At 38.5% G+C, this 25675-nt stretch overlaps 1 protein-coding gene across 10 annotated transcripts in view; it reads right to left on the bottom strand.

Annotated features, from left to right (window-relative positions):
• MSRB3 (methionine sulfoxide reductase B3) overlaps positions 1-25675 on the bottom strand; it is a 93926-nt gene that overhangs the window by 30747 nt on the left and 37504 nt on the right. For 8 of the 10 annotated variants that reach the window (XR_011559483.1, XM_070755642.1, XM_070755637.1 and 5 more), the window contains 4 exons: positions 25247-25355; positions 19951-20028; positions 12595-12623; positions 10995-11021 (listed from right to left, as the gene is read on the bottom strand). Coding sequence is in view for 9 of the 10 variants with exons in the window: in XM_070755642.1 (XP_070611743.1) it covers positions 10995-11021; positions 12595-12623; positions 19951-20028; positions 25247-25355 (243 nt within the window). In the remaining variant the exon portion in view is untranslated. The remainder of the gene's footprint in view (positions 1-10994; positions 11022-12594; positions 12624-19950; positions 20029-25246; positions 25356-25675) is intronic. The other 2 variants (XM_070755636.1, XM_070755643.1) reach the window with 1 other exon arrangement.

Here is a 25675-nt window from a genome sequence, read left to right as displayed (position 1 = left end):
CGCAAAACTTCCTACTTCATGGTCTGAATCATACATAACGCTTATTCCCAAAGATACCCAAAATAAACACATTTTAGAAAATTATAGACCCATAGCACTACTTAACACAGATTACAAAATATTTACATCAATAATTGCAGACCGATTAAAGAAAATATTAAACAACATTATCCATTCCAATCAAAATGGATTTCTCCCATTAAGAAATATAGCAACAAACACTAGAATGATACTGAATACTATCGAATACTATGATAAACATTATGACAAATCAGTTGCATTAATATTTATGGACTTTAAAATGGCATTCGATAGTCTCCAGTGGCAGTATTTCATAAAACAAATGGAATATATGAACTTTGGCTCTAAATTTTACAATTTAATCAAAGCTATTTATACAAACCAATCAGTCAGAATTCTTTTCAACAATGATATTACAGATAAAATACCCATAACAAAAGGTGTACATCAGGGATGCCCATTAGCTCCACTCATCTTTATTCTAGCAATAGAAACATTTTTGAAAAGTATAAGAAATAATATTCTAATTCAGGGCATTACCGTCAAAAAGGAACAATATAAACTGCAGGCTTTTGCGGATGATATTGTATTCATAGCACAAGACCCAATACAAACCGCACCCATTTTGTTTAGCGAAATAGATAAATTTGGAGAAATATCTGGTCTAAAAATTAATAAGACCAAAACTCAAATTCTAACTAAAAACATGACAACAAAACAGGTACTCTTTTGGGAAAATTTAATTAACATAAAAGTCATTAAAAAAATTAAATACTTAGGCATATGGATGACCTCAAACTATAGTACTATAAAACAAGACAATTACGATCAATTGCTCAAAGAGGTACAAAAAGATCTCTCCAGATGGTCTAAATTGAAACTATCCCTTAGAGGAAAAATATTTGCCATTAAATCCAATATTCTCCCTAGATTTCTATACCTATTTCAAGTAGCCCCAACAAATTTAAACAAATCATTTTTCAATTCATTGCACAAAGAAATAAGGAAATTTATCTGGGCCAAAAAAAAAGGCCAGAATAAAATTGAAAAACCTTCAGGACCATAGAATTAAAGATGGCCTTGGACTTCCTGATTTTCATACATACTACCAGGCTACAATTTTATCAATGATAAGAGATTGGGTCATTGTTAAAAATACAAGACTTCTAACTTTAGAGAGCTGCGATCTTCTTGCTGGGTGGCATGCATTTTAAAAATTAACATAAATGGATTACCATAAAATACCCAAATATTTTAAAAATCATTACCTCCAAAAAACTCTAATAACAATTTGGTATGCGATTAAGAAGAATTATTACACCTCAATGCCTAAATGGCTATCCCCAAATGAATTACTTACCTTTCCTAATCTTTTCTCCCATACCAAAATATTGAGATACGACCAACTACTAGACAAAAGCGATCTTCTCATATCAAAACAACAATTACAAGACAAAGGGATAAATATGGATTGGCTATCATACTTACAAATTAAATCAAAATACAAAGAACATAAAAAACAATTTGGATTCCAAAACAATAACGTAATAGACACAATTTTTTTTGGCCCTCTACCAAAAAAGATTTCTAAATTATATAATTATTTATTAATACAGGAAAATTGCGAAGAGCAAGTTAAAGGATGTATGATAGCCTGGGCTCAAAATTTTGGTTACACGATCAATTTAACTGAATGAGAGAAAACTTGGACAATAAATTATAAGATGACCACAGCAATGTCCTATAAAGAAAACCAACTAAAAATGTTCTATCGATGGCATTTGCCCCCAGCAAGATTATCTAAAATGTTTCCTAATTTCCCCTCTAATTGCTGGAAATGCAAAATAAAACCTGGAACATACTACCATGCATGGTGGACCTGCATACATGCGAAAAAATACTGGATAACCATTAAAAACTTAATAGACCAAGTCATGTCAATCAACCTACCATTTAAACCCGAATTATACCTCCTCAGTATATTTAGGCAAAACCTTACACAAACACAAAAATATCTCATCTTACAAATCTTGACTGCAGCAAGAATTTCATTTGCCCTTTTTTGGAAACAGGAAAAAACACCACCACTACTGGTAGTCATCACCAAAATTATAGAGTGCGCAGAAATGTCCAAAATAGCAATGGAAACTCAAAATAAAAAAGATTCAGAATATTATAAAATATGGGATAATTGGTACAAATGGGTTTCAGCAAAAAAATATCAAACTTTTATATTATGAAAGTAATAACCTTATCTTATTTCTGAACATTCAAAATTGACTCAAATTAATGTACAAAACAATTCCAAAATCAACTAAATTGTAATCAAATTCGAAAAAGATTCTATATCAATCTCTTTTTATCTGTCTTTAAATTAATAGATTATACACTGTATATTACATTAACACAAATACTTACTAATACCTATGTCAACTCTTATATTTTCTTTCCTTACATACAAAAATATACTTACTACATTATACATATACACTTCCTATTATCTCCTTACACAATGTCGTATCACCTAAAAATGTCTGCGCCATACGCAGATTTCTGTTTTCACATTTTCTTTTTCTCTCTTTTTCTTTTTTTTCTTTCTCAACCCTAAATCTTTATATTTGTAAATAAAGTTTAAAATCTTCTTACTCCTTTGCTCTTACTTTCTTTTTTTATAAATCATCCTTATTTATCTATTATTACCCAGTACACACATATATATACATGTATTAGAAATTGATATTTCATTGGAAACGGGACATAACATTTACTACTACAATTTAAGATATAATTGGTAATAATAAGGATACTGTTTATTTACATAGCTTGAGAAATATTATAATGACACTAAGAAATTTACGTACCATGATGTATAATGTTACTATTTTTCCAAATTCCTTGATATTGTATCCCTTTCCCTTACCCCCTTTTTTTCTTCTGTTCATACTTCCCTTCCCTCCCCTTTTTTTCCTGTATTTATAAATAAATTATATTTTAAAAGAAAAAAAAAGAAACAATATTAAATGAAATTTGAATATTGATCTATTTTTAATTTATTTTTAATCTGGACAAGGATCTAACTAAGGAAAAAGTATAGAACTATAAGACTGAATTGCTTTATTTTAAACAAGAGAAGATCAAATCAAGAATTTTTTGGACACCTTTTGGATATTACTGAAAATTGTTTAAGTACCCTTTTAATTTTTTCTTCCTTTTTCAATTCATTTTTATTATATTAAATATAAATGAATTTCTAAATTTTTCTTTCTTCCTCCCCTTTGTCTGGTGAATCTTCTCACCTCTGTATCCCCTTTTTTATATTAATATTGATATTAAGTTGATATTAAGTATTTTTTTAATATTTTAAGATTGTTAGAAATTGTTCTAATATACATTTTTAGTCTCACCCTGTCTTTTTTTTCTTTTCTTCTTTAAGCTTTATAGTATAGATTATAGCAGGTTTATAAATGATCCTGTGAATTTAGTCTTTTCTTTTTCCTTTTTTCCTTTCTTCTTGACTATATATATATATATATATACACATGTTTAAGCTGAATTTGAAAATTAAGGGAGACTAGGATAGATCTATTTCCATATTTACAACAGCACAAAGCTTAAAACTTCAGCCTGATGATGGTGAATGTGATGTCACCTTTTAAAACAGCCGCGCGGCTTCCCAGCAGTCTCCGAACGCCGAACGCGGAAGTTCGGGTTTGGCGTTCGGCTTCAGGAAGCTGCTGGGAAGCCGCACGGCTGTTTTAAAAGGTCACAGCCGGGCTGGGGGGCTTCCCAGCAACCTCCTGAACCCCGAACCCGGAAGTTCGGCAAAAGTTCGGGGTTCGGGAGGTTGCTGGGAAGCCCCCCAGCCCGGCTGTGACCTTTTAAAACAGCCGCGCGGCTTCCCAGCAGCTTCCCAAACCCGAACGCCAAACCCGAACTTCCGCATTCGGCGTTCGGAGACTGCTGGGAAGCCCTGCTGCCCGGCTGTCACCTTTTAAAACAGCCTGGGGGCTTCTCGGCGGCCTCCCAAATGCCGAACCCGGAAGTTCGGGTTTGGCTTCGGCGTTCGGGAGGTCGCTGAGAAGCCCCCAGGCTGTTTCAAAAGGTGACAGCCGGGCGGCAGCATTTTTTTTGCGGGTTTTTTTTTTGGTTGCACGGATTAATTGACTTTACATTGTTTCCTATGGGAAACAATGTTTCGTCTTACGAACCTTTCGTCTTACGAACCTCCCCCTGGAAGCAATTAGGTTCGTAAGACGAGGTATGACTGTAGTCATGGTGAAGATGAGAATAAAAAGAAGAGGGAGTTAGTCAAACACAAGATAAACTTAGTAGAACAAGAACAGCTAGCAGAAAAAATCAAACAAGCCAAACAGAAATATTTTGAATATGCTAATAAACCAGGGCGCTGGTTAGCATTTAAATTAAGAAATCAAAAAGAGGCTAGAACAATAAAAAAAATTAGAAGATAGTAATGGTATATTTATACATAGAATTGAGAAAAAGAAGAATATAGCATTAGAATTTTATAAAAATTTATATCAAAAAGAAGATATAGATGAAGATAAGACTTTTGATTTTTTTAAACTCAATAGATTTACCTATCTTAACAGAAGATCAACAACAGAAACTTAATGCTCCATTCACTATGATTGAACTACAGCAAGCAATTAAAAGTCAAAAAAATAATAAGGCTACTGGCCCAGATGCTATCCTGGCAGAATTTTATAAGTTATATGGTAATATACTTACTACAAATATGTTAGAGATTTTAAATAATATCATCTTAGACGGCAAAATCCCCAAAACTTAGTCAGAAGCCCTAATAACTTTAATATATAAACCTGATACTGAAAAAGAAAAGATCCAAAATTATAGACCAATTTCATTATTGAATGTGGACTACAAAATTTTTGTTTCAATATATGCTTATAGATTAAAAATATTATGATTGGAATAATACATGAAGATCAAAATGGATTTTTACCAGATAGGCAGATTAAAAATAATTTAAGGATAATTATAGACACATTAGAATACAGTGGAACCCCGACATAAGAGCTGCTCTACTTAAGAGCAACTCGAGATAAGAGCTGGGAGGGGAGAGATATTTTTGTTCTACTTACAAGCCCAAATTCGAGATACAAGCGCCAAGGAGCTGTCTCCTGAAGCCAAACGCTAACTTCCGCGTTCGGCTTCAGGAGACAGCTGCGAAGCGGCGCGCGTGTTTTAAAAGGTTGCAGCCGGCCTGGGGGGCTCGGGGGGGTGCTTGCAGCTTTCTTTCTTGCTCTTTTTCTTTCTCTCTTTTACCTTCCCTTCCTCTATTTCTTCTTTTCTTTCTCCTTCCCACCTTCTTCCCTCCCTCCCTCCCTTCACTCATTCCTCTCTTACTCTCCCCTTTCATAAGTTTCCTTGCTTCCTTCCTCTGTTCCTGTCCCTTCCCTCTTTCCTTCCTTCCTTCCCACCCTCCGTCCATTCCTTCACCCATTCCTCTCTTGATCGCTTAAAGCCGGTCCCTGGTGCAAAAAGGGTTGGGGACCTCTGTCCTACAGGATTGGGTGGCAGACAAGTTGAACATGTGTAAATTTAAAAGTTTAAGAAAGTTTACAAGTTAAGTGAAAGAAACTTCATTATTCATTTATATGTACATGTACATTTCTTCATTAAAAACATGTCTTTCTGCATAATTTAGACTAACTTTGTGAGTTTTTTGAGGGCTGGAACCAATTAAAATTATTTACATTAATTCCTATGGGGAAAAGTCGTTCGAGATAAGAGCTGCTCGACTTAAGAGCCCAGGTCCGGAACGAATTAAACTCGTATCTCGAGGTACCACTGTATTATGAACAACACCCAGAAAAGCAAATGGCATTAATATTTTTAGACGCAAAAAAAGCATTTGACAATGTCAACTGGACTTTTATGAAATTACAACTTAATAAAATGAATTTTGGAACCAAAATTTTTAACATAATTGATGCAATATATTCTACTCAAACAGCTAAAATTATTCTTAATAATGATCAAACAGAAGAGTTCAAGATACAAAGAGGAGTTAGACAAGGCTGCCCTATTTCTCCCCTATTATTTATTTTAACATTAGAAACTTTATTGATAAAGGTAAGGCAAGATAAAAATATAAAAGGTTCACAAATTAAAAAAGAAATATACAAATTACAGGCATTTGCGGATGATGTCGTTTTTATATTAGAAGACCCAACAATTTCTATTTTAAAGTTAATAGAGTTATTAGAAGAATATGGAAGAATGGCCGGCCTAAAAATCAATAAAAACAAAACACAAATATTAACTAAAAATATGATAGACTCTCAGATAAAACAACTAGAAATAAAATCAAATATGAAAATAACTAAAAAAGTAAAGTATTTAGGTATTTGGTTATCAGCAAAAGCTATGACATTAAAAGAAGACAATTATATTAAACTTTTAAAGCAAATTAAAAAAGATTTAGCAATTTGGAATAATTTGAAATTATCATTACTAGGTAGGATTTCCACAATTAAAATGAATATCTTACCCAAAGTCTTGTTTTTATTTCAAGTGATCCTGATAAACCCGGGAAAATATTTTTTTAAGGAATTAACATGTATAACAAAAAAATGTATATGGCAAGATAAAAAACCCAGAATAAAACAACGTGCATTAGAAGACATAAAAGAAAGAGGAGGCCTTGCCTACCCAAATTGGAAGTTGTATTACCAAGACACAACCTTAACTTGGACTAAAGAAGGCTTACTTTACAAAATAGGAGATTATTGAACTTAGAAGGACATGACTTAATGTTGGGTTGGTTGGCATGCCTTCATATGGTATGAAAAATATAAAACACATTCTTATTTTAAGAGACATATAATTAGAAAAGCACTTATAGATGTTTGGAATGATGTAAAGAAAGACCATTTTTTAGTTTTGCCCGAATGGATATCTCCAATCGAGGCTATAAGCCTCCCAAATCTAGTACAAGAAGGTAAGATTTGGAAATATAAGGACTTAGTAGATAACCAGTGGAACTTAAAAACAAATCAGGACTTGTTGGATGTGGGTATTATTATAGATTAGTGGCAATATACACAAATTAGGTCTAGGTTTTATAAAGATAAAAAAACATATATAATAATATTTTAGGTCAATTATTAACAACAAACCAAAGAAAATTGATTGGAAAAACATATAAATTTTTAATTAATTGTAAGAATATAGAATGGATACTAAAGGATAACATGATTAGTTGGTGTAGAAACTTAAACAAAGAGATAGATTTGAATACTTGGGAAAAGGTATGGACATATAACTGGAAAATAACAAAGTCAACTTCCTTTAAAGAAAATCAGATCAAAATGTTTTATAGATGGCACTTACCACCAAATAGAATTTCAAAAATGTTCCAAACAAACTCACCTAATTGTTGGAAATGTAAAACAGAAATAGGCATCTATTACCACACTTGGTGGACTTGCCCAAAAGCAAAAGAATATTGGAATTTAATAGAAAAATGGATGAGAGAAATAACACAACAAGAAATTAAGAAAACGCCAGAATTCTTTTTATTGGGTATATCAAACAACAAATATAAAAAAAGACATATTTTATTTAATGGTACACATATTAGTAGCAGCTAGGATAGCTTTTGCGCAAAAATGGAAAGATACTGAGATTCCAAAAGAAACAGATATTCTTAAAAAAAGTTTTAGAATGTGCCGAGCTAGATATGATGACGAGACGATTAAATAACCAAGAAGAATCAGAATTTTATGATATTTGGCAGAAGGTATATATTTGGTGGGAAACAAAGAAAAAGAAATAAATGGGATGTTGTATTATTTTGAATGTTTGAATTTAGTAGTTAAATCGCATTAGTTGGTGATTATCTATAATATAAATGTAACCTTTCTTCTCTTAAAATTTTTTATATAGATTCTTATAAACTTTTATATACGTTGATTTTTACTATTTTAAAATTGATAATTTTACATATTTTATAGAGGTTAAATAACAATTTTTTTCTTTTTTTCTTTTTTTTAATCATAATGATGACTTCCAATTTGAGCTGAGCGACTGTAGCTCCACTAAATGTTCTATGTTATGTTTGTCGTATTTGTTTTTGAAAATTAATAAAATATATTTTTTTAAAAATAAAAAAATAAAAAATTGATAAAAGAAGAAACTTTGATTGTGGTAACTCTGAGTTGGACTTGAACTTTGAATGAACTCTCTGAAAAAAAATCCTTGAAGTGGCATTGCATCTTATGAAACTGGTGGAAATAACACATTAGGCTGCTCAAGAGAATTTTCCCCTTTTTAAACAACTGGAAATATAAAAGTTCTTTCTGCAGATATGGAGAAACCGGAGATCCAGGACATTAGAGAAATCTTTAATGATATTCGAGGAATTATGAATGAATTTAGAGAATCAGTTAGAGACTGTATAGGAATTACTAGAGAAACAAAAGAAGTGAATGACCCAAAGGAGAAAAGAGGAGCAGAGGATCCTGCAGTACAACTAGGAGGATGTAGAAAACAAGATACTGACAAGATGGAGAATGGACTGATTAAAGGAGATGTTATTAAATCGGATGACTCGGTTACTTTAACAAATGATAGTATTAAAAGCATTAAGAATTGTTTGCTCAATGATCGGGCTGTTGATTGCATGTTTTACTATGAGCATATTGAAATTACCACAAAAGAAAAATTGAAAGGACGTGATTGGGAGCCAGGGTTGACCAGACTCAAAAAGAATGTAACATTGAAAGTGACTGGGTGAAAAAATATTAAAAAACTGATATTCGTAAGAATTGAAGGTGTTAAGAGAAGAAATAGAAAGAATAAAATGGAAAAGGTATTACTTAACTGTTTTGTTTAACTTTAATTTTTATTATTATTATTTTAATTAGATGTATGAACTTAGGAATTGATTACTGGTATTAATAGAGTTATTCATATTGATTATAATAAAATCCTGATTTAGATTATTAAAGGCTGATTGAAATTAGGGAATATTTAGAATTTGTTTTCTTTTCTTAAAATGATTGAAATTGATTGATATTTAAGATTAACAATTAAGTAAGAAATGTTGATAGGCATTAATTGGCCAATGGGTTGAAATAATTTTTAAAATTTGGGAAATGAGGGGGGGAAGAAGTTTGAAAGTTTTGTTTTATTGTGCTGTTTTTTAATTTCTTTTTGCTAACATTTGATTGGTTATACAAGGTTTTCTTAGTTTATAGAAAAATGTATAAAGAAAGGAAGGAAATACTATGGCAAAATGGTTAATAAGTTAGAATTATGATTGTTATATTTTTGGAAGGAACATTAAGGAGGGAATTTAATCAAAAGAAAATGCATGTACTGGATGACAAAATTAGGAAAAAAAATCTGCAACTTTTTTGATGATTGATATTAGTTACTAACAAAATACTGCATTTTATTCATGGAAAATTAGATGATATACAGTATTGCTTGAATGTATGTTAAGAGCGAAAATTTTACAAATTAGCTTCTGGTAGGTAATGACAGCCTCTAACATAAAATAAAGTTTCAAAAAGAAATCGTAAACAGTGTTAATTTCTAATTTTTGCTGTGGAATTATTCCTTACAAGTGGAATAATATATGCAGCAGCATCTGGAACCGTATTACATTTCTGAAAATCTAAATTATCATAGTGTGCCTCCATCTGGTGGCAACAATTTAAATTCTAAGTGGAATCCAGCAAATGTTATATCAAAAGGCTAATGTACTGTAATATCTGTACTCCTGTCTCCACCTGATGACAAGATCCTTCCAACTCATGGCTTAAATACTTAAGTCCACCAATAAAAATGTTAACCTTGAAGTCATCTAACTTTGCATATTTCAGACAATTTTTTTAAAATATCCATTTTATAAAGCAATGCATGAGGGTGCAATACTTTTCAATAATTGAAACATCATTTATCTGCCATGGAAAGATTCCCAGAGAATGTGTGAAAAATATAACACTGAGCTGTAATCTTTTCATAGATTTTTAAAATGTACCATTGATTCATTCAGGCAACTTAAAATGAAAGGGTTACTTCTGTTTATTATAGCAATTTAAATTACCTTTGTAAATGTAGTCATATTTGAATGAATAATTATATTTGAATAATTATGAAACATTCCTACTTAAGATAATGAAAAGATTCCTGTAACACAATTCCAACAATACTGATATTATCCTAGACATAAGAGTACAACTGCAGTGGAATTCTTTAATAAAGCTGTATCAAAACTCTCTGCAAATAAACAGGAAGAAAAATTATTCAATCAATGTGCTGCAGCGATCTGATTTAGGGAATTCTTCAGCAAAATGGAGCATAAACTCCGAGAACCACCAAAAATATAATAATGTTAGTGAACATTTGTGCTAATAATGCACAAATGTTGTGTTGTTTATAATTACTATCTAAAATAATTCTGATTTCCACTTCTCCTTTGATCATTCCTTTTTCTCTTATCTCTCGTTCTATGCTTATTTATAATGCACTTCATGAAACAAGTTGCTATCTATTAAAGCTTAGATAGTAATAGATTTATAACTTCAAAGTTTCACAAGGTTCTTTGGTTGTCTGTATGTGTGTGAGAGACAAGAATGACATGGGGAGAGGGGGCAACTATAGCTATATTTGCATCTGAACAATCTGGCACCTCGTTTTGCTGCTTTTGTAGAAAACGACCTCAGTGTCTCAAAATGATCTGAACATGTTTCCCATAACATTATTTAATTCAGATTTCATCAACATAAAGATTCCCACAGAATTCCCATTACTAGCAACCAACATAGGATAGTAGGAGCTGTAGATGAGGTATCTCGAAGTCATTAGATTTAGACAGGCTAAACTCCTTATTCCAATGATTTATATATCAGAAGATGTTCCCTATTATGCTACAATGGCGTGTCACATAGAGTTTTTGTTATTGTTGTTGCAGAAATTACCTATTTTCAGGAGCAGGAAACAATCTCCTATTGGGAAAAAACTCACAGTTCTTAGAGTGAAAGTAAAATAGAAGAGAACAATTTTTTACTCTGATACATCACTAAAGTTTTAATGATGATTCTGTTATTCCCTCTCTTAAAAAAGCACCCCTTCTCTTCCTCTAATGTATTTTCATAAAATACAACAATATTTTGAAACTTCCTAGAGTATTCATAGATTTCTGCTATCAGATGGAGGTAACAAATAAATGGAGTCAACAAAACAGCTCATTAGCACTGAGATTTCCTTTCTGCAGAGGATTAGTTAAGGGGAAAAGAAAATCACTGTTATGGACTAGAATGCGGAAACAGTTTACACACTGTTGTCTATTTAGAAACCATCCAGTAGCTGAGAACTGCAACTGTTTATTGAAGAAGGGAAAACAACCTGCCAAAAACTCTGAGTTAAACGACCTTTTTTATATCCACATACATTTGACAGCTAACCAATAGAACACAGTCTCCAATGCGTTCAACCAATAGCAATAGAAGCTCTAACCCACTCTTTGCTGCCCCAAGGACATTACACACATATTTCATTCAATAAGAAAATTTTCAATTAAAATGATATAGAACTCCAATACTATACCATAAAAATAAAACAACTATAATTTGTATAAAATTCTAGAGTTCTGATGCTATTCTCATCTTAAATGCTTTTGGACAACATACAGTATGATAAAGCTTGATTCTATGCTTTGTAAAAAACCAAAATATACGCATCTAATTAAAAATGGGCCAGATGGAAGGAATCCACTCTGCAATTCTTCTCTCCATCATTAGCAGCTCTCATAGAAACTCGGAAGACCAAATATAACACTGATTTGTCTCATGTGGCTGCTCTAGGGTTTTTTTCCTTTATGCAAACAGTAATAAGCACCTTTTGGTATGTCTTGATAGCTATGATCACTTATAAGACCCTAATATATGATGACCAAAAACAAGTAAATTTGTTGACTCATAGACAGAGTTGCAACCACCCACTTTAAAATGATTTTTAAGAATGCTTTTGTGGGTAATGAGGGGCCATAAGGCAATTTTCTAACTAAATGTTATAATCTTCAGTTTAATAACTGAAGACTAGTTAAATAATAAAGGTGAGATAAAGAATCTAATAAACAAACAAATAAAATGTACATCTTGGGATTACAACAGCAACCAGAACTGCTTACGTTGCTGTTGCTAAGTGATGCAGTCATGTGACATTTATAACTGCATCACTTAGCAATGGCAATCATTGTCCTAATTGCTATAACCTGAAACCTACTCTTTTTGTGTGTGTGTGATCACTTGTCTCAGCCTCACATCACTCAAAAGTTAATAAAGAACTGACATGGTTTCTCCAGAGTCATATAATATAAAAGAATAAAATTAAATAATGATTTGGTTATGCAACTAACAAAAAAAAATCCACTCACATGAAATCTATTGCAGCATCCTGAAACTTGATATTGGTTTAAAATTGGGTACCCCAGATCTATAGTTAAGACTAAACATTAACTGATAAATTAATCCTTTGAAACATGAAAACAGCATGTTCTACACAAAATTTTGAACATACCTGAATTGGAGTCAAACTTTGTTTCAGATCTAAACAAAACAAAACAAAAAACAAAGGCATGAGTTCTACAGCTCTCCCCCCCTCTCTCTCCCTCCTCCCCCGCCCTCTCATATTTCTGAGAATATCATGTTTCAGATAAAGATGAATAACAGTCCTAAATTCAAATGCCTTTGAAGCTGTCAGATCAGCTATGGGAAAATGTAAGTTGGGTAATTACTTTCAAGATGCTCCCAAAATGCTACGAAGCAGAACTAACCCTGTGACAAGACCTATCTGAATAAGCTATAAGAAGCATTGTCTAGATCTAATTCTCAAACCAATTAGTGGGTATACTCCAGCCAGATTTATATCAGAAAATAAAAACCATTGGAGCATGCCTGTACATGGGATAGAAGAAAAAAAATATTGCTTTATAGTTAAAGCTTCTAACTATAAAGAGCATTTTATTTTAAAATGAGTACAGTGGAACCCCGACATACGAGCAGCTCTACTTACGAGCTACTCGAGATACGAGCTGCGAGATTAGAGAAATTTTTGCTCGACTCACGAGCTCACATTCGAGATACGAGCCGAGAAGACCCGGGCTGGCTTGCTTTGCTTCCGAGCGGAAAAGCCGTGCGTGTGTTTTAAAACATCGGAGCCGGCATGGGGAGGCTTTTAATCAGCCCCCGAGCCCCCAACGCGGACTCGGGGGTTGATTGAGAGCCTCCCCATGCCGGCTCCGATGTTTTAAAACACACGCGCGGCTTTTCTGCTGCCTCCTGGCGAACTTCCCCGCTTTAGGAGGCAGCGGAAAAGCCGCGTGTGTGTTTTAAAACATCGGAGCCGGCATGGGGAGGCTTTTAATCAGCCTCCGAGCCCCGAACCCGGACTCGGGGGTTGATTGAGAGCCTCCCCATGCCGGCTCCGATGTTTTAAAAGACACGCGCGGCTTTTCTGCTGCCTCCTGGCGAACTTCCCCGCTTTAGGAGGCAGCGGAAAAGCCACGCGTGTGTTTTAAAACATCGGAGCCGGCATGGGGAGGCTTTTAATCAGCCCCCGAGTCCGGGTTCGGGGCTCGGGGGCTGATTAAAAGCCTCCCCATGCCGGCTCCGATGTTTTAAAACACACGCGCGGCTTTTCCGCTGCCTCCTAAAGCGGGGAAGTTCGCCAGGAGGCAGCAGAAAAGCCGCGCGTGTCTTTTAAAACATCGGAGCCGGCATGGGGAGGCTCTCAATCAACCCCCGAGTCCGGGTTCGGGGCTCGGAGGCTGATTAAAAGCCTCCCCATGCCGGCTCCGATGTTTTAAAACACACGCACGGCTATTCCGCTGCCTCCTAAAGCGGGGAAGTTCGCCAGGAGGCAGCAGAAAAGCCGCGCGTGTGTTTTAAAACATCAGAGCCGGCATGGGGAGGCTCTCAATCAACCCCCGAGTCCGGGTTCGGGGCTCGGGGGCTGATTAAAAGCCTCCCCATGCCGGCTCCGATGTTTTAAAACACACGCGCGGCTTTTCCGCTGCCTCCTAAAGCGGGGAAGTTCGCCAGGAGGCAGCAGAAAAGCCGCGCGTGTCTTTTAAAACATCGGAGCCGGCATGGGGAGGCTCTCAATCAACCCCCGAGTCCGGGTTCGGGGCTCGGAGGCTGATTAAAAGCCTCCCCATGCCGGCTCCGATGTTTTAAAACACACGCGCGGCTTTTCTGCTGCCTCCTGGCGAACTTCCCCGCTTTAGGAGGCAGCGGAAAAGCCGCGCGTGTGTTTTAAAACATCGGAGCCGGCATGGGGAGGCTCTCAATCAACCCCCGAGTCCGGGTTGGGGGCTCGGGGGCTGATTAAAAGCCTCCCCATGCCGGCTCCGATGTTTTAAAACACACGCGGGGCTTCTTTGCTGACTCCTGGCGAACTTCCCCGCTTCAGCCGACGTCTTTTCCCCTCAGCCCTCGGGCTTGCACGCATTAATCGCTTTTACATTGTTTCCTATGGGAAACAATGTTTCGACATACGAGCTGTTCGACGTGCGAGCCTCCTTCCGGAACCAATTAAACTCGTAAGTCGGGGTTCCACTGTATTTTCAAAGGAAATGCCCCCAAAGTCCCCAGGAAATGACAGATTCTTTCAATCTCTCTATATATACAGTGATACTTCGTCTTACGAACCCCTCGTCATACGAACTTTTCGAGATACGAACCCGGGGTTTAAGATTTCTTTGCCTCATCTTAAAAACCCTTTCAGTCTTACAAACCTGAGCCCGGATCCGTGGGCTCTCTTACTGCGCCTGCGCTCTCTGACTGCCAAAGGGATTCCCCTGCATTGTGACTGTCACTGCCGGGATTTCCCATTTGCTTGCATGGGAATTCCCCGCCGGAATTCCCCACACCCTTTTGCTTGCACCTGAGGCGGGGAACGCAAGAGCTGCCCAATTTCCCTGTCACTTTCCCTTCTAGCCCTCCGCTTCCTCTGCTCCCCGCAGCCATCCCATCCTGCTGCCAAAATCCCCCTAGCCAGCTGCTTCCCTCGCCCCATCTCGCTGCTAAAATCGCCACTTTAAAAGCTTCCATCCTTGCATTAATTTCCCCCCAAAATTGCCACTTTAAAAGTTTGCTAACTTGCACTAATTTTCCCCAAAAACCACCACTTTAAAAGCTTCTTATCTTGCACTAATTTCCCCCCAAAATCACCACTTTAAAAGCTTCCTATCTTGCACTAATTTCCCCCCAAAATTACCACTTTAAACGCTTCCTATCTTGCACTAATTTCCCCCAAAAATCGCCCCTCCAGCTGCTTCCTATGCCACCCAAATCGAGGTCCTAACTAAGGCAAATGGAGTGAAGAGAGGCAGCAAGGAGAAATGAGGCATTTTGAAAGGTGAGGTGAGTTTCGAAGACTTTGGAAGTGATTTGGGGTGGCTTGGGAAGCTTTTGGGGGAGTGATTTTTTGGGGGGAAATTAGTGCAAGGTAGGAAGTTTTTAAAGTGGTGATTTGGGGGGAAATTAGTGCAAGATAGGAAGCTTTTAAAGTGGCGATTTTGAGGGGAAATTAGGGTAAGATAGGAAGCTTTTAAAGTGGCGATTTTGAGGGGAAATTAGGGCAAGATAGGAAGCTTTTGGAATGGCGATTTTGGGGGGAAATTAGGGCAAGATAGGAAGCTTTTGGAATGGCGATTTTGGGGGGAATTTGGGGCAGCCTTAGCCTTTGTTAGGACCTCCATTCCTCGCTTCTCCTTGCTGTCTGTCTCCACTCTGTTAGCCTTCACTTTGTCCCCCTGCCGCTTTTTCTTTAAGCCTTAAAGTTTGGATTTTCCTAATGGGTTTGCATGCATTATTTGCTTTTACATTGATTCCTATGGGAAACAATGTTTCCTCTTATGAACTTTTAACCTTACAAACCTCTTCCCGGAACCAATTAAGTTCGTAAGACAAGGTATCACTGTACATATTAAATGTAATTATATAGAAAAACAAAATTTAAAAAAAAACTAAATTAATAATGTAAAAATTTATGTTAATACTTGATAAGATGTTCTGGGCCCTCAACAGTCAGGATTCAGGCCCAGCTGCAGCACGGAAACTGCTTTGGTTGCTCTGATGGATATCTCTGGCAGGCCCGGGATAGGGGTTTATCCTCTATCCTGGTGCTTCTTGACCTCTCAGCAGCTTTCAATACCATCGACCATGCTATCCTTCTGTGCCAGCTAGAAGGTTGGGAGGCACTGTTTTACAGTGCTTTTTCTCCTATCTCTCTGGTCGGCCGCAGTCGGTATTGAAAGGGGGGTCAGAGGTCAACTCCTAGGTCCCTCCCTTGTGGGGTTCCTCAGGGGTCGGTTCTCTCCCCCCTGCTGTTTAATATCTACACGAAACTGCTGGGTGAGATCATCCGAGGGCACAGGGTGAGTTACCATCAGTATGCTGATGACACCCAGCTATACATCTCCACCCCGTGTCCACTCAGTGAAGCAGTGGGAAGTAATGTGCTGGTGTCTGGAGGCTGTTAGGGTTTGGATGGGTGTTATCAGACTCAGACTCAACCCTAACAAGAGGGAGTGGTTGTGGGTTCTGCCTCCCAAGGGCATGTTCATCAGTCCGTCCATCACTCGGGGGGGGGACTTTTGACCCCCTCAGAGAGGGTCTGCAACTTGGGTGTCCTCCTCGATCCACAGCTGACTTTGGAACATCAACTTTCGGCTGTGGTGGTGGGGTGCATTTGCCCAGGTTTACCTGGTGCCCCAGTTGTGGCCCTATTTGGACAGGGTGTCTCTACTCACAGTCACTCATACACTTATCACCTTGAGGTTCGACTTCTGCAATACTCTCTACATGAAGCTACCTTTGAAGACCGTTTGGAAACTACAAATCATGCAAAGTGCAGCCACGCGAGCGGTCATGGGCCTTCCTTGACATGTCCATGTTTCTCCAACACTCCGCGGATTGCATTGGTTGCTGATTGGTTTCCAGCACAATTCAAAGTATTGGTAATGACCTATAAAGCCCTACATGGCATCAGGCCAGATTACTTGTGGGACTGCTTTCTACCGTATGAATCCCAGTGACTGGTTAGGTCCCACAGAGTTGGCCTTCTCCAGGTCCCATCAACTAGACAATGTTGTTTGGGGGGGGCATAAGGGGAGAGCCTTCTCTGTGGGAGCTCCAACCCTTTGGAATCAGCTCCCTCCAGAGATTCGTACTGTACCTACCCTCCTTGCTTTCTGCAAGTGTCTCAAGACTCATTTATGCCACCAGGCTTGGGGCGATTAGACTCTAGCCCCCTGGCCGATTAATGTTATACATGGTTGTTGTTGGAGTGGGTATGATAGGTCTTTTTAAATAATACTGGGTCTTATAAATGAATACATTTAGTTTTTTTAATTAATTGGATTTAGATGATTATATTGTATTGTTCTTTTTATGTGTTGTAAGCTGCTCCGAGTCTTCGGAGAGTGGTGGCATATAAATCCAATAAAATAAAATAAATAAAAAATGTTATGGTATATTTGTTGTATATGTGTGGAGAGTTAAAAAAAAAAGCAATAATATATATATATATATATATATATATATATATATATATATATATATATATATATATTAGGATTTATATGATCCTTTTCTTCTAAGGATGCAATCCTAGCTATCTCCCTTCATTTTTTCATCACAATTGCAACTCTCAATTGTGAGAGCAATAGCAATAGCAGTAGCATTTATACTTATACAGTATTCTGCTTTACAGTGCTAAGCGGTTTACAGAGCCACATATATTGCCCCCAACAATATGGGTCCTCATTTTAACTACCTCAAAAGAATGGAAGGATGAGTCAACCTTGAGCCTGGTGAGATTGAATCTGCCAAAATGCTGGCAGCTGGTGATCAGCAGAAGTAGCTTGCAGTACTGCACTCTAACCACTGTGCCACCATGGCTCTTATAAGATAAATTAGGCTAGAAAAGAATCCCTGCCCACAGCTGATATTGGTGCTCCTTCTCATTCTTTCTCATCTTCCCATATGAAACTGATTAGTAAACACAGAACATAATATACTAGAAATCTGATATGTACAGTGATACCTCTACTTAAGAACTTAATTTGTTCTGTGACCAGGTTCTTAAGTAGAAAGGTTTGTAAATAGAAGGAATTTTTCCCATAGGAATCAATGTAAAAGCAAATAATGCATGCAAACCCATTAGGAAAGAAATAAACGCTCAGAATTTGGGTGGGAGGAGGAGGAGGAAAAAGAAGAACAGGAGGACAGTCACTGCCAAAGGACAAAGATGAGGTGAGGGGAATTAAAAAAAATCCAAAACTTTAAAGCTTAAAATAAAAAAAAGAGGGACTCTGAGGCGGCGAGGAGGAGTACGCGCCTCCTATACAAACGGTACTTGGCTGCCTCCCATACACTGCACCAGAGAGAGAAACACAGGCAGGCAAGAGGGGGGAACCTCCCGCTCCTTTGACCGAAAGGCTGCTGCTGCTACCTGCTTCCTCTTTCTTCCCATGCTGAAGGGCTCCCCTCTCTTCTCGCTCACTCTCTTTGTAGTTGGTGCCTTTCTTTCACTGTGGTAACTCCTCAGTTTGGCTGAAGCCGAGTTGATCTGACCAGGGTGAAGCGCCCCCTTTTGCCGTTCCGTGCCCAGATGCTCCGGGAGGCAGCCTTGCATCGGGTATATGAAAGGCAGCGCAAGTGAGTCACTGCAGCAAAGTGGTTTATTCCCTCTCCAAGTGCCCAGAGAAAGGAAAACGCTCCATTCGCTCTGGGTTGCCCAGAGCAAAGGGAGTGTTTCTTTTCTCTGGGCACTGGCGGAGGTTTATTCCCTCTCCAAGCTTCCAGAGAACTGCCAAAGTCTCCTTATGCGCCACCGAAAGGCTCCTCTGGCAGCCCAGAAAAGCCCAAGATGGCTGGGATTCAAGGGGGAATGGCAGGAAACTGGCTGGGCCTTCGTGCCACTCTCAAATTTCCTGGGAAATTTTTCCGGGCTCGGGTTCTTAAGTTGAAAATGGTTCTTAAGAAGAGACAAAAAAAATCTTGAACACCCGATTCTTATCTAGAAAAGTTCTTAAATAGAGGCGTTCTTGGGTAGAGGTACCACTGTACTGTATATTTTGCATCCTCTCCTCCTACTTTGCATCCCATGTACTTGGCAAAAAGCATAATTTTAGATTCCTGGTAATTTTATGTCCAGACTGTTTAGGATACAGTAATAGACAATGATCCTCACTACAAGTAAGTCTAGGAATTCAATTGTAGAAGTTGAATAAATTGGGGGGCCAAAATACATCTGTCCCACCACATTCTCAATGCACACAGTATTTGAGAACATTTCCTGAGAGTTACACCTCATCTTGAATTAAATGTTTAAAGACAACTGTTGGATTAAGGAAAGTTGCTTGTCAATTTATGTATCTGAAAGATTTCTCCATAACAATATCAGAGAGATGAAGTTGAATGCTGCTTTAAAGGTGAGGAAGGCCAATTCTGAGTATGCCTTTTTCAATCCAAACATTGATTGAAAAAGCAAAAACATTGTCCACCACTGTGTACACAATTTGGACCTTAACTACTTCATCACTGATCAAGCCATCAAATTTGATACAGTTAGTTTTCATTGTAATTACAATTAAAGTCTGTGCTCTGTATACTCAACTCTATAATTAAAGAGTAGGTTGTTACCATTGGTAAAAATTTTCAAGGCATGGATCAGGTTATTTGAAGGACTCCCTATCTCTGATAGTTTCTGCCTTTGACCAAAGCATACAGAATTCTAAGACAACATTGTTTAAAATAACAGATTAGTTCTACCCACTACTGTCTAGTAACTACAATCAAAGAGTAATGTTTTCCCAAACTAATCAGATGTAACAAATTGCACATTTATTTTGTTCAGTCTACTTACTTGAATAAAGGACTTCCACAAACAACACATTTGTATATTCCAATGGCTTTATTATATATATATTCTCCTTCAAAGGCACTACAGCGTAAGATAGAAATAATTATTTAATATGGCACTGAATGTCCACTCATAAATTGTTATAGTAGTTAAAGTGAGGCATTAACAACCATCGACCCAATTAAGTTAAGTAAAATCATCATGGTCATTAAGAAAACCTGTCACCATAAGTGCAAACACATTCTTCTAAATGGGCAATTTTTGCAGAAACCAGCAGAAAATATCACATGGCTGCAGGAGGTTATAAAGATGAAAGAGTTCGCAAACTCTGGAATGCAGTCACATGAATGTAAGAAGTAGCTGTGACCCTACATTTGATGATGACCAGAAGTGCCTTACAATCCATGAAGCATCTATTCCAGGCCATTGCATGGTTGTTAAGTGACCAGTCATAAAGTAAGGACTATCAATAAAGAAATGAATTTTATAATATTTACAGATTCTGGCAAGTTTAACCATAACTATGCAAATCTCATCTCAGAAGTTGCTTCCAATATAGAAATAACTATCACATTTATAGACAGAATAAACTGTATAGATGCTGATCTCAAATAATTTTCCTTTTTTTTAAAAAAAAAAATGCTAATGCAGATTTAGTGCTACTATCCTCTACACCAGCGTTTCCCAACCGGTGTGCTGCGGCACACTAGTGTGCCGCGAGACACGGCCAGGTGTGCCGCGAGACACGGCCAGGTGTGCCGCGACAGCTCCAGCTGGGCGGGGCGCTGCTGGTGCCTCCGACCTCCCGGCTCCTGCCCGATGCCACGGTTTCTGGCGCTCTCCTGCTGCGCCCCAAAGAAGGAAGGCAGGAAGAAGGAGAGCTTCATTCTTCGCGCCTTTTTCCCGCCTTCCCTGGCGTCAGCGGCAAGTGTCCTTTGGGGCCCGGCGGGAGGGCACTGGCAGCAGAAACAGGCTGCCGGCTGCAGCGGCCCCGGGCACCGTTCCCTGTAGGCTGCGCACGCCAATGCACCCCAAAATGCCCCCCGCGCACCCTTTTCCAGGGGCGCGCAGGGAGCTGCGGCCACCCGCCCGCCTGCCCGATTTCCATCTGCGCGGCTGGGGACGCGAATCCACCACCCTCGCCAGCCTGATCTCCCTCCACCCGGGTGGGGAGGTGGATTCGCCGCCCCCGCCAGCCCGATTTCCCTCCAGTGGCTGATCTCCCTCCGTGTGGGGGGGGGTGACGAACCGACGACCGGGGGCTGTCCGTCCGTGTTGGGTGGTGCAGGGCAGGCACAGGCAGCCCCAGGGGAGAACAAGGGAGGGAGAGAAAGGAAAGAGAGAGAAAGGGAGGGAGAGAAAATTGAATGAAGGAGGGAGAGAAAGAAAGAGTAAGAAGTAGAAAGGATAGAGAGAAAGGGAGGGGGAGAAAGGAAAGAGGGAGGAAGGGGGGAGAGAAAGAAGATATGAAGGAGGGAGAAAAAGAAAGAGAGATGGAAAGAGGGAGAGAAAGGAATGAGACAGAAAGAGGGGAAGGAAGGAAGAAAGAGGGATGGAAAGAGAAAGGAAGGGAGAGAAAGAGGGAGGGAGAGAGAAATAGAGCGAAAGGGAGGAAGAGAGATTTTTTTTGTCCAAACTTTTTTTAGCGCCCCCCCCCCCCCCCCAAATGTTCCCCAGGATTTTGAAAATATGAAAAATGTGCCGCGGCTCCAAAAAGGTTGGGAAACACTGCTCTACACCAGGGGTGTCAAACTCATATGCTGGTCCTGCCCCGCCCGGTATAGAGAAGGGGGGAAATGTCCCGTGATGCTTAGAGTTTCACACCCCTGCCCTAGATTGCTATAATTTCTCCTGGATCTCCATTCTTAAAATTTCTGGGAATTAAAATGTCTGCTTTCCTGGCTCCAATTTTTTTACTTGAAAGGGAAAAAAGTATACAGAAGACAGACAAAATGAAATTGCCTCTTTTTAAAAGCTCATCTGAAAGGGGAATCTTCCTATTCCCAATTGACTCTTTAGAACTGAATTTTTCTGAAGCTGGTTATCTCTACTAGATTTATAGATTAGATTTGACAGCTGAGATATACATTTCCCTTTACTGTTTTAACGTTTGACGTTTAACGTTTGAGGATGAGATTTCTTTTCCTTCACTATAGGCTTGTGTTTTAAAGTATAAACATACATGCTTCCTGGATGAAAAAGCTTTTCTTCAACACATTTTCAATTAAGTTTCTAAATTTATTTTTATTTTATTTTATTTATCAAAACATGTACAAAATACCAGGTATTGATATAAACATAACAAAAGCAAAGTAGGTATATGTAATTTTGGACAATAGGACAGTAAGACAGAGACTATAGGCACAATGGTGCGCTTATGCACGCCCCTTAAAATTTCCACTACAAATTTGTTTTTATTAACATTTTAGAAACATACTTTATTTACCTTTTATTAAACCAAAGTAAAAATATTTTATTTTGATCATTTCCACATTTACAAAACATAAAAATAAAAGATAATTTTAAAATGGATTTTTTTTAAAAATGCAAGTGGCTAGCACAGATTAAACTTTATTAGGTCAGGTTTTAGAGCTGTGATGGTGAATTTATGGTATGCATGACACAGATGGCACGTGGGGCCATCTCTGCTGGCACGCGAGCTGAAGTCAGTCCAGGTCAAGTCTACAGCACATGCGCAAGTGCCTTCTGCTGGCCAGCTGATTTTTGGGTTTCAGCCAGAGACGTATGCACATGCATGGGGTAGGGGGTCACACATCACATTTTTAGTTCCAGGCGGCTTCAGAAAACTCTGCTAGCAAAAAAATGGGGTGTGCAAGGGTGCGGCGCTCTTCCTCTGCAGCCCGTTTTTAGTTCTAGGAGACTTCAGGAATCTCTGATAACAAAAACTGGACATGCGGGGATGTGGCGCTCTTTTAATTCTAGGAGTTTTCAAATGAACACTGGGGCATCTCACCCAGCTTGAAAAATTGCTCTTGGTTGTGTGCTGTCCTGTAAAAGAGGAGGGGAATATGGGGAGGTAAAGCTGCTTGGAAGAGGAGCCCTTCCTCTTTTGGAGGGGAAGAGGAGACAAGCTCCAGCCACTCACTTTGACTGGGATGGGGCAGTGTTTGAAGGAGCATCAGGCAGGACTTGCTTCTCAATCAATCCCAAAGGATTGGGAAGCTTTGGAGTCTTCCAGAGCTCTTAATCATGCACGGAGTGGCAGAGAAGAGGAGGGGGAGGGTTTAGTGAAATAGCAGAAAGGCCCCACATTAAACCAGGGATTCCTATCAAATTTATACGTGTCCCCACTCACGCGAGCTTCTTGCATGGCCCCTGGCTTCTGACGGAATGGGAAGGAAGTTTCCTTATTAAAAGAGGAGAGGGTCCTCCAAGCAGCTTAGCCTCCCCCATGTCCCTCTCCTCTTAAGGGACCGCACGCTACCAAGAGCAACTTTCCAAGATGGGGAGATGTTTTTCCAAGCTAGTGGTGACACCCCTGCCTTGGGGGGGGGGGATAATCTAGGGAAAAGTGGCCCCCTCCCAGGCAGGGAGTTGCTGATGCAAATTTGCCTTAGCCACTGGTGCTTTGGTTTCGCCAGGTCCTGCTGGTGAGTGAAGGAGCATGCATGCCTCTGGCCCCATCACCCCATCCAGAAATCTTTCCGGATTTTGGGTATGCTGGAGGACAGAGGGAGGGGTCTGCCTCTGGGGATTTTTCCAAGCCAGGGGAGACATCCCTACCATGGGGGATGATGGGGAGTGTTTCGCGCCCATCCTTGCCACTGACACTTCCTTGCCCCCGGCAATGGTGGTTGCTGTACTGTTGCTTCCCAAGCAATGGCAGGAACAATGGGCCAGGGCTCTTCTCCCTCCCTCCTGGAGAAGCAACAGGCGTGGAGGAGAGCCCAGCTCCTCACAAGGAGAAGCGCCGGCTGGGAAGTGGTAACAGGTGCGTTGGCTTGTGCATAAGGGTTTCAAGGCCCAAAATGAAGCACAGAGGTACATGTGCAGGGGATACACACATGCGCTTTGCGGGGCACATGCAGGGGGGTGAGCGGGGGAGTGCATGTGCAGGTGGGGTGCGCATTGCATTATGGCTACCAGCACATACATACTCTGTTGCAGGCGCATTCACACAATTTTGGCAAACAACGCCAAAAAGATTCACCATCACTGCTTTAGAGAAAAGACCATTATACATCATAATTATAGCTAGAAAAAAAAGAAAGAGAAGAATAAACCATTTATTCTTATAATTACATTTTGTTTCTTTGATATTTACCTGATACCTTATGAAATAATGCAGTAGCATAAGATCCAAATGTAGGACTATACTACCAAAAGAATCAATTTTAATGATGATGATCGGCTGGGAGAGGGAGGAAGCTGAATTCCAAGCTGGGTAAAAGTCAGGAATTTTTAAATTCAAAACCAGTATTACTGCTTTAAGAATATTTTTCTAAGTTAACCATTTAAAGGACTAGGAGGTCATTGTTCTAATAAAAATCATCTGTGCGGAATCTAAGAGTTCTACAGTTTGCTTTTATTATCCTTTAAATTCTTTTTGTAGGTTTCTTTTTCAAGAGTTATTTTTAAGTGACTGAATATCTTACTGTTTGCATGTACTACATCACTCTGCTAATCTTATACACAACAGAAAATGACTTGGTGGGTCATGGAAAGTGCATGATTAATAGTCCATGTCTAGAGGCAAACACCCAGCAAGTCTAATTAACTATAGAATATTACTATAGAATTTATTGTAAATTAAATATTTAAGCATATTATTTAGTTTACTGAATCAAAAGAATTCAAAACCATCTTAGCATCCTGCAATCAAATGGAATAAACTACATTCATTATTTGATCCTTGAAAAAGAACCACCTGTATTTTTTTCTTTCCCCTTCACCTTTTGTCAGAATATAAAAACTGCTTAAGGACATAATATTTTCTACCAGGAAGTTTTAAAGAAAAGAAGCAAAATAACAAAATAGAAAAAAACAAAATTCTACCACATTCTCTTTTCTCTCCGATATTTACAATGACCACTTCAAAAATATTATCTTTCCACCATAATTCAAATCTCCTTCCCCAAAACAAAAATGACCTTTGCACAAATGTTGTAGTAAAGTAAAATAAGTATAGTCACAATAACCAAGTTACATTGATCAAATTGCTGAACTTAGTGCAAATTTTTGGCTTTCTAAAACAAAATTACTTGAAACCATTGGAGAGAAAATTACAACATAATGAAAGAGAAGGAGAAAGCCCATTTTTGATACCCCCTTGCTATACCTTTCAGTTCCTTTCTCCTGTGTAACATGGTACTGCAAGGGTGTTAGCCGCTTTCTCAGTTCTTCGTGAGAAAAAGTCACCTTATAGTTCTTTTCCCCCCTATGTGACCCTGCAGAAAGATATAACATGGAAAAAGGAGTATTTTCAATTTAAAATCCTGAATCACTGTGTGCTAGCCAAATACAGCTTCCATTATACATTCATTTTTCCAATGGCTTGACTGCATCCTAATGCATTAGAGAGGTTCAACGGATTGTTCTATCAACCTAACTTTTAGAAGGCTGTTACACACAAGCAGGTGACTCTATGTGAAAAGAAAGTGAGGCAGCCAAAGCTTTCACTATGCAGAAAAGTCAGCACACGTTTGTGAGATCTGACTGTCACATTATCCTTTGCAAGAAGGTAAAATCTTGAGCCTAAGTGTTCTTC

Source organism: Erythrolamprus reginae, chromosome 6, assembly GCF_031021105.1.
Source record: "Erythrolamprus reginae isolate rEryReg1 chromosome 6, rEryReg1.hap1, whole genome shotgun sequence".
NCBI lineage: Eukaryota > Metazoa > Chordata > Lepidosauria > Squamata > Dipsadidae > Erythrolamprus > Erythrolamprus reginae.
The sequence above is the reverse complement of the archived record's forward strand: the minus strand, read 5'-3'. Positions and strand labels throughout refer to the sequence as shown.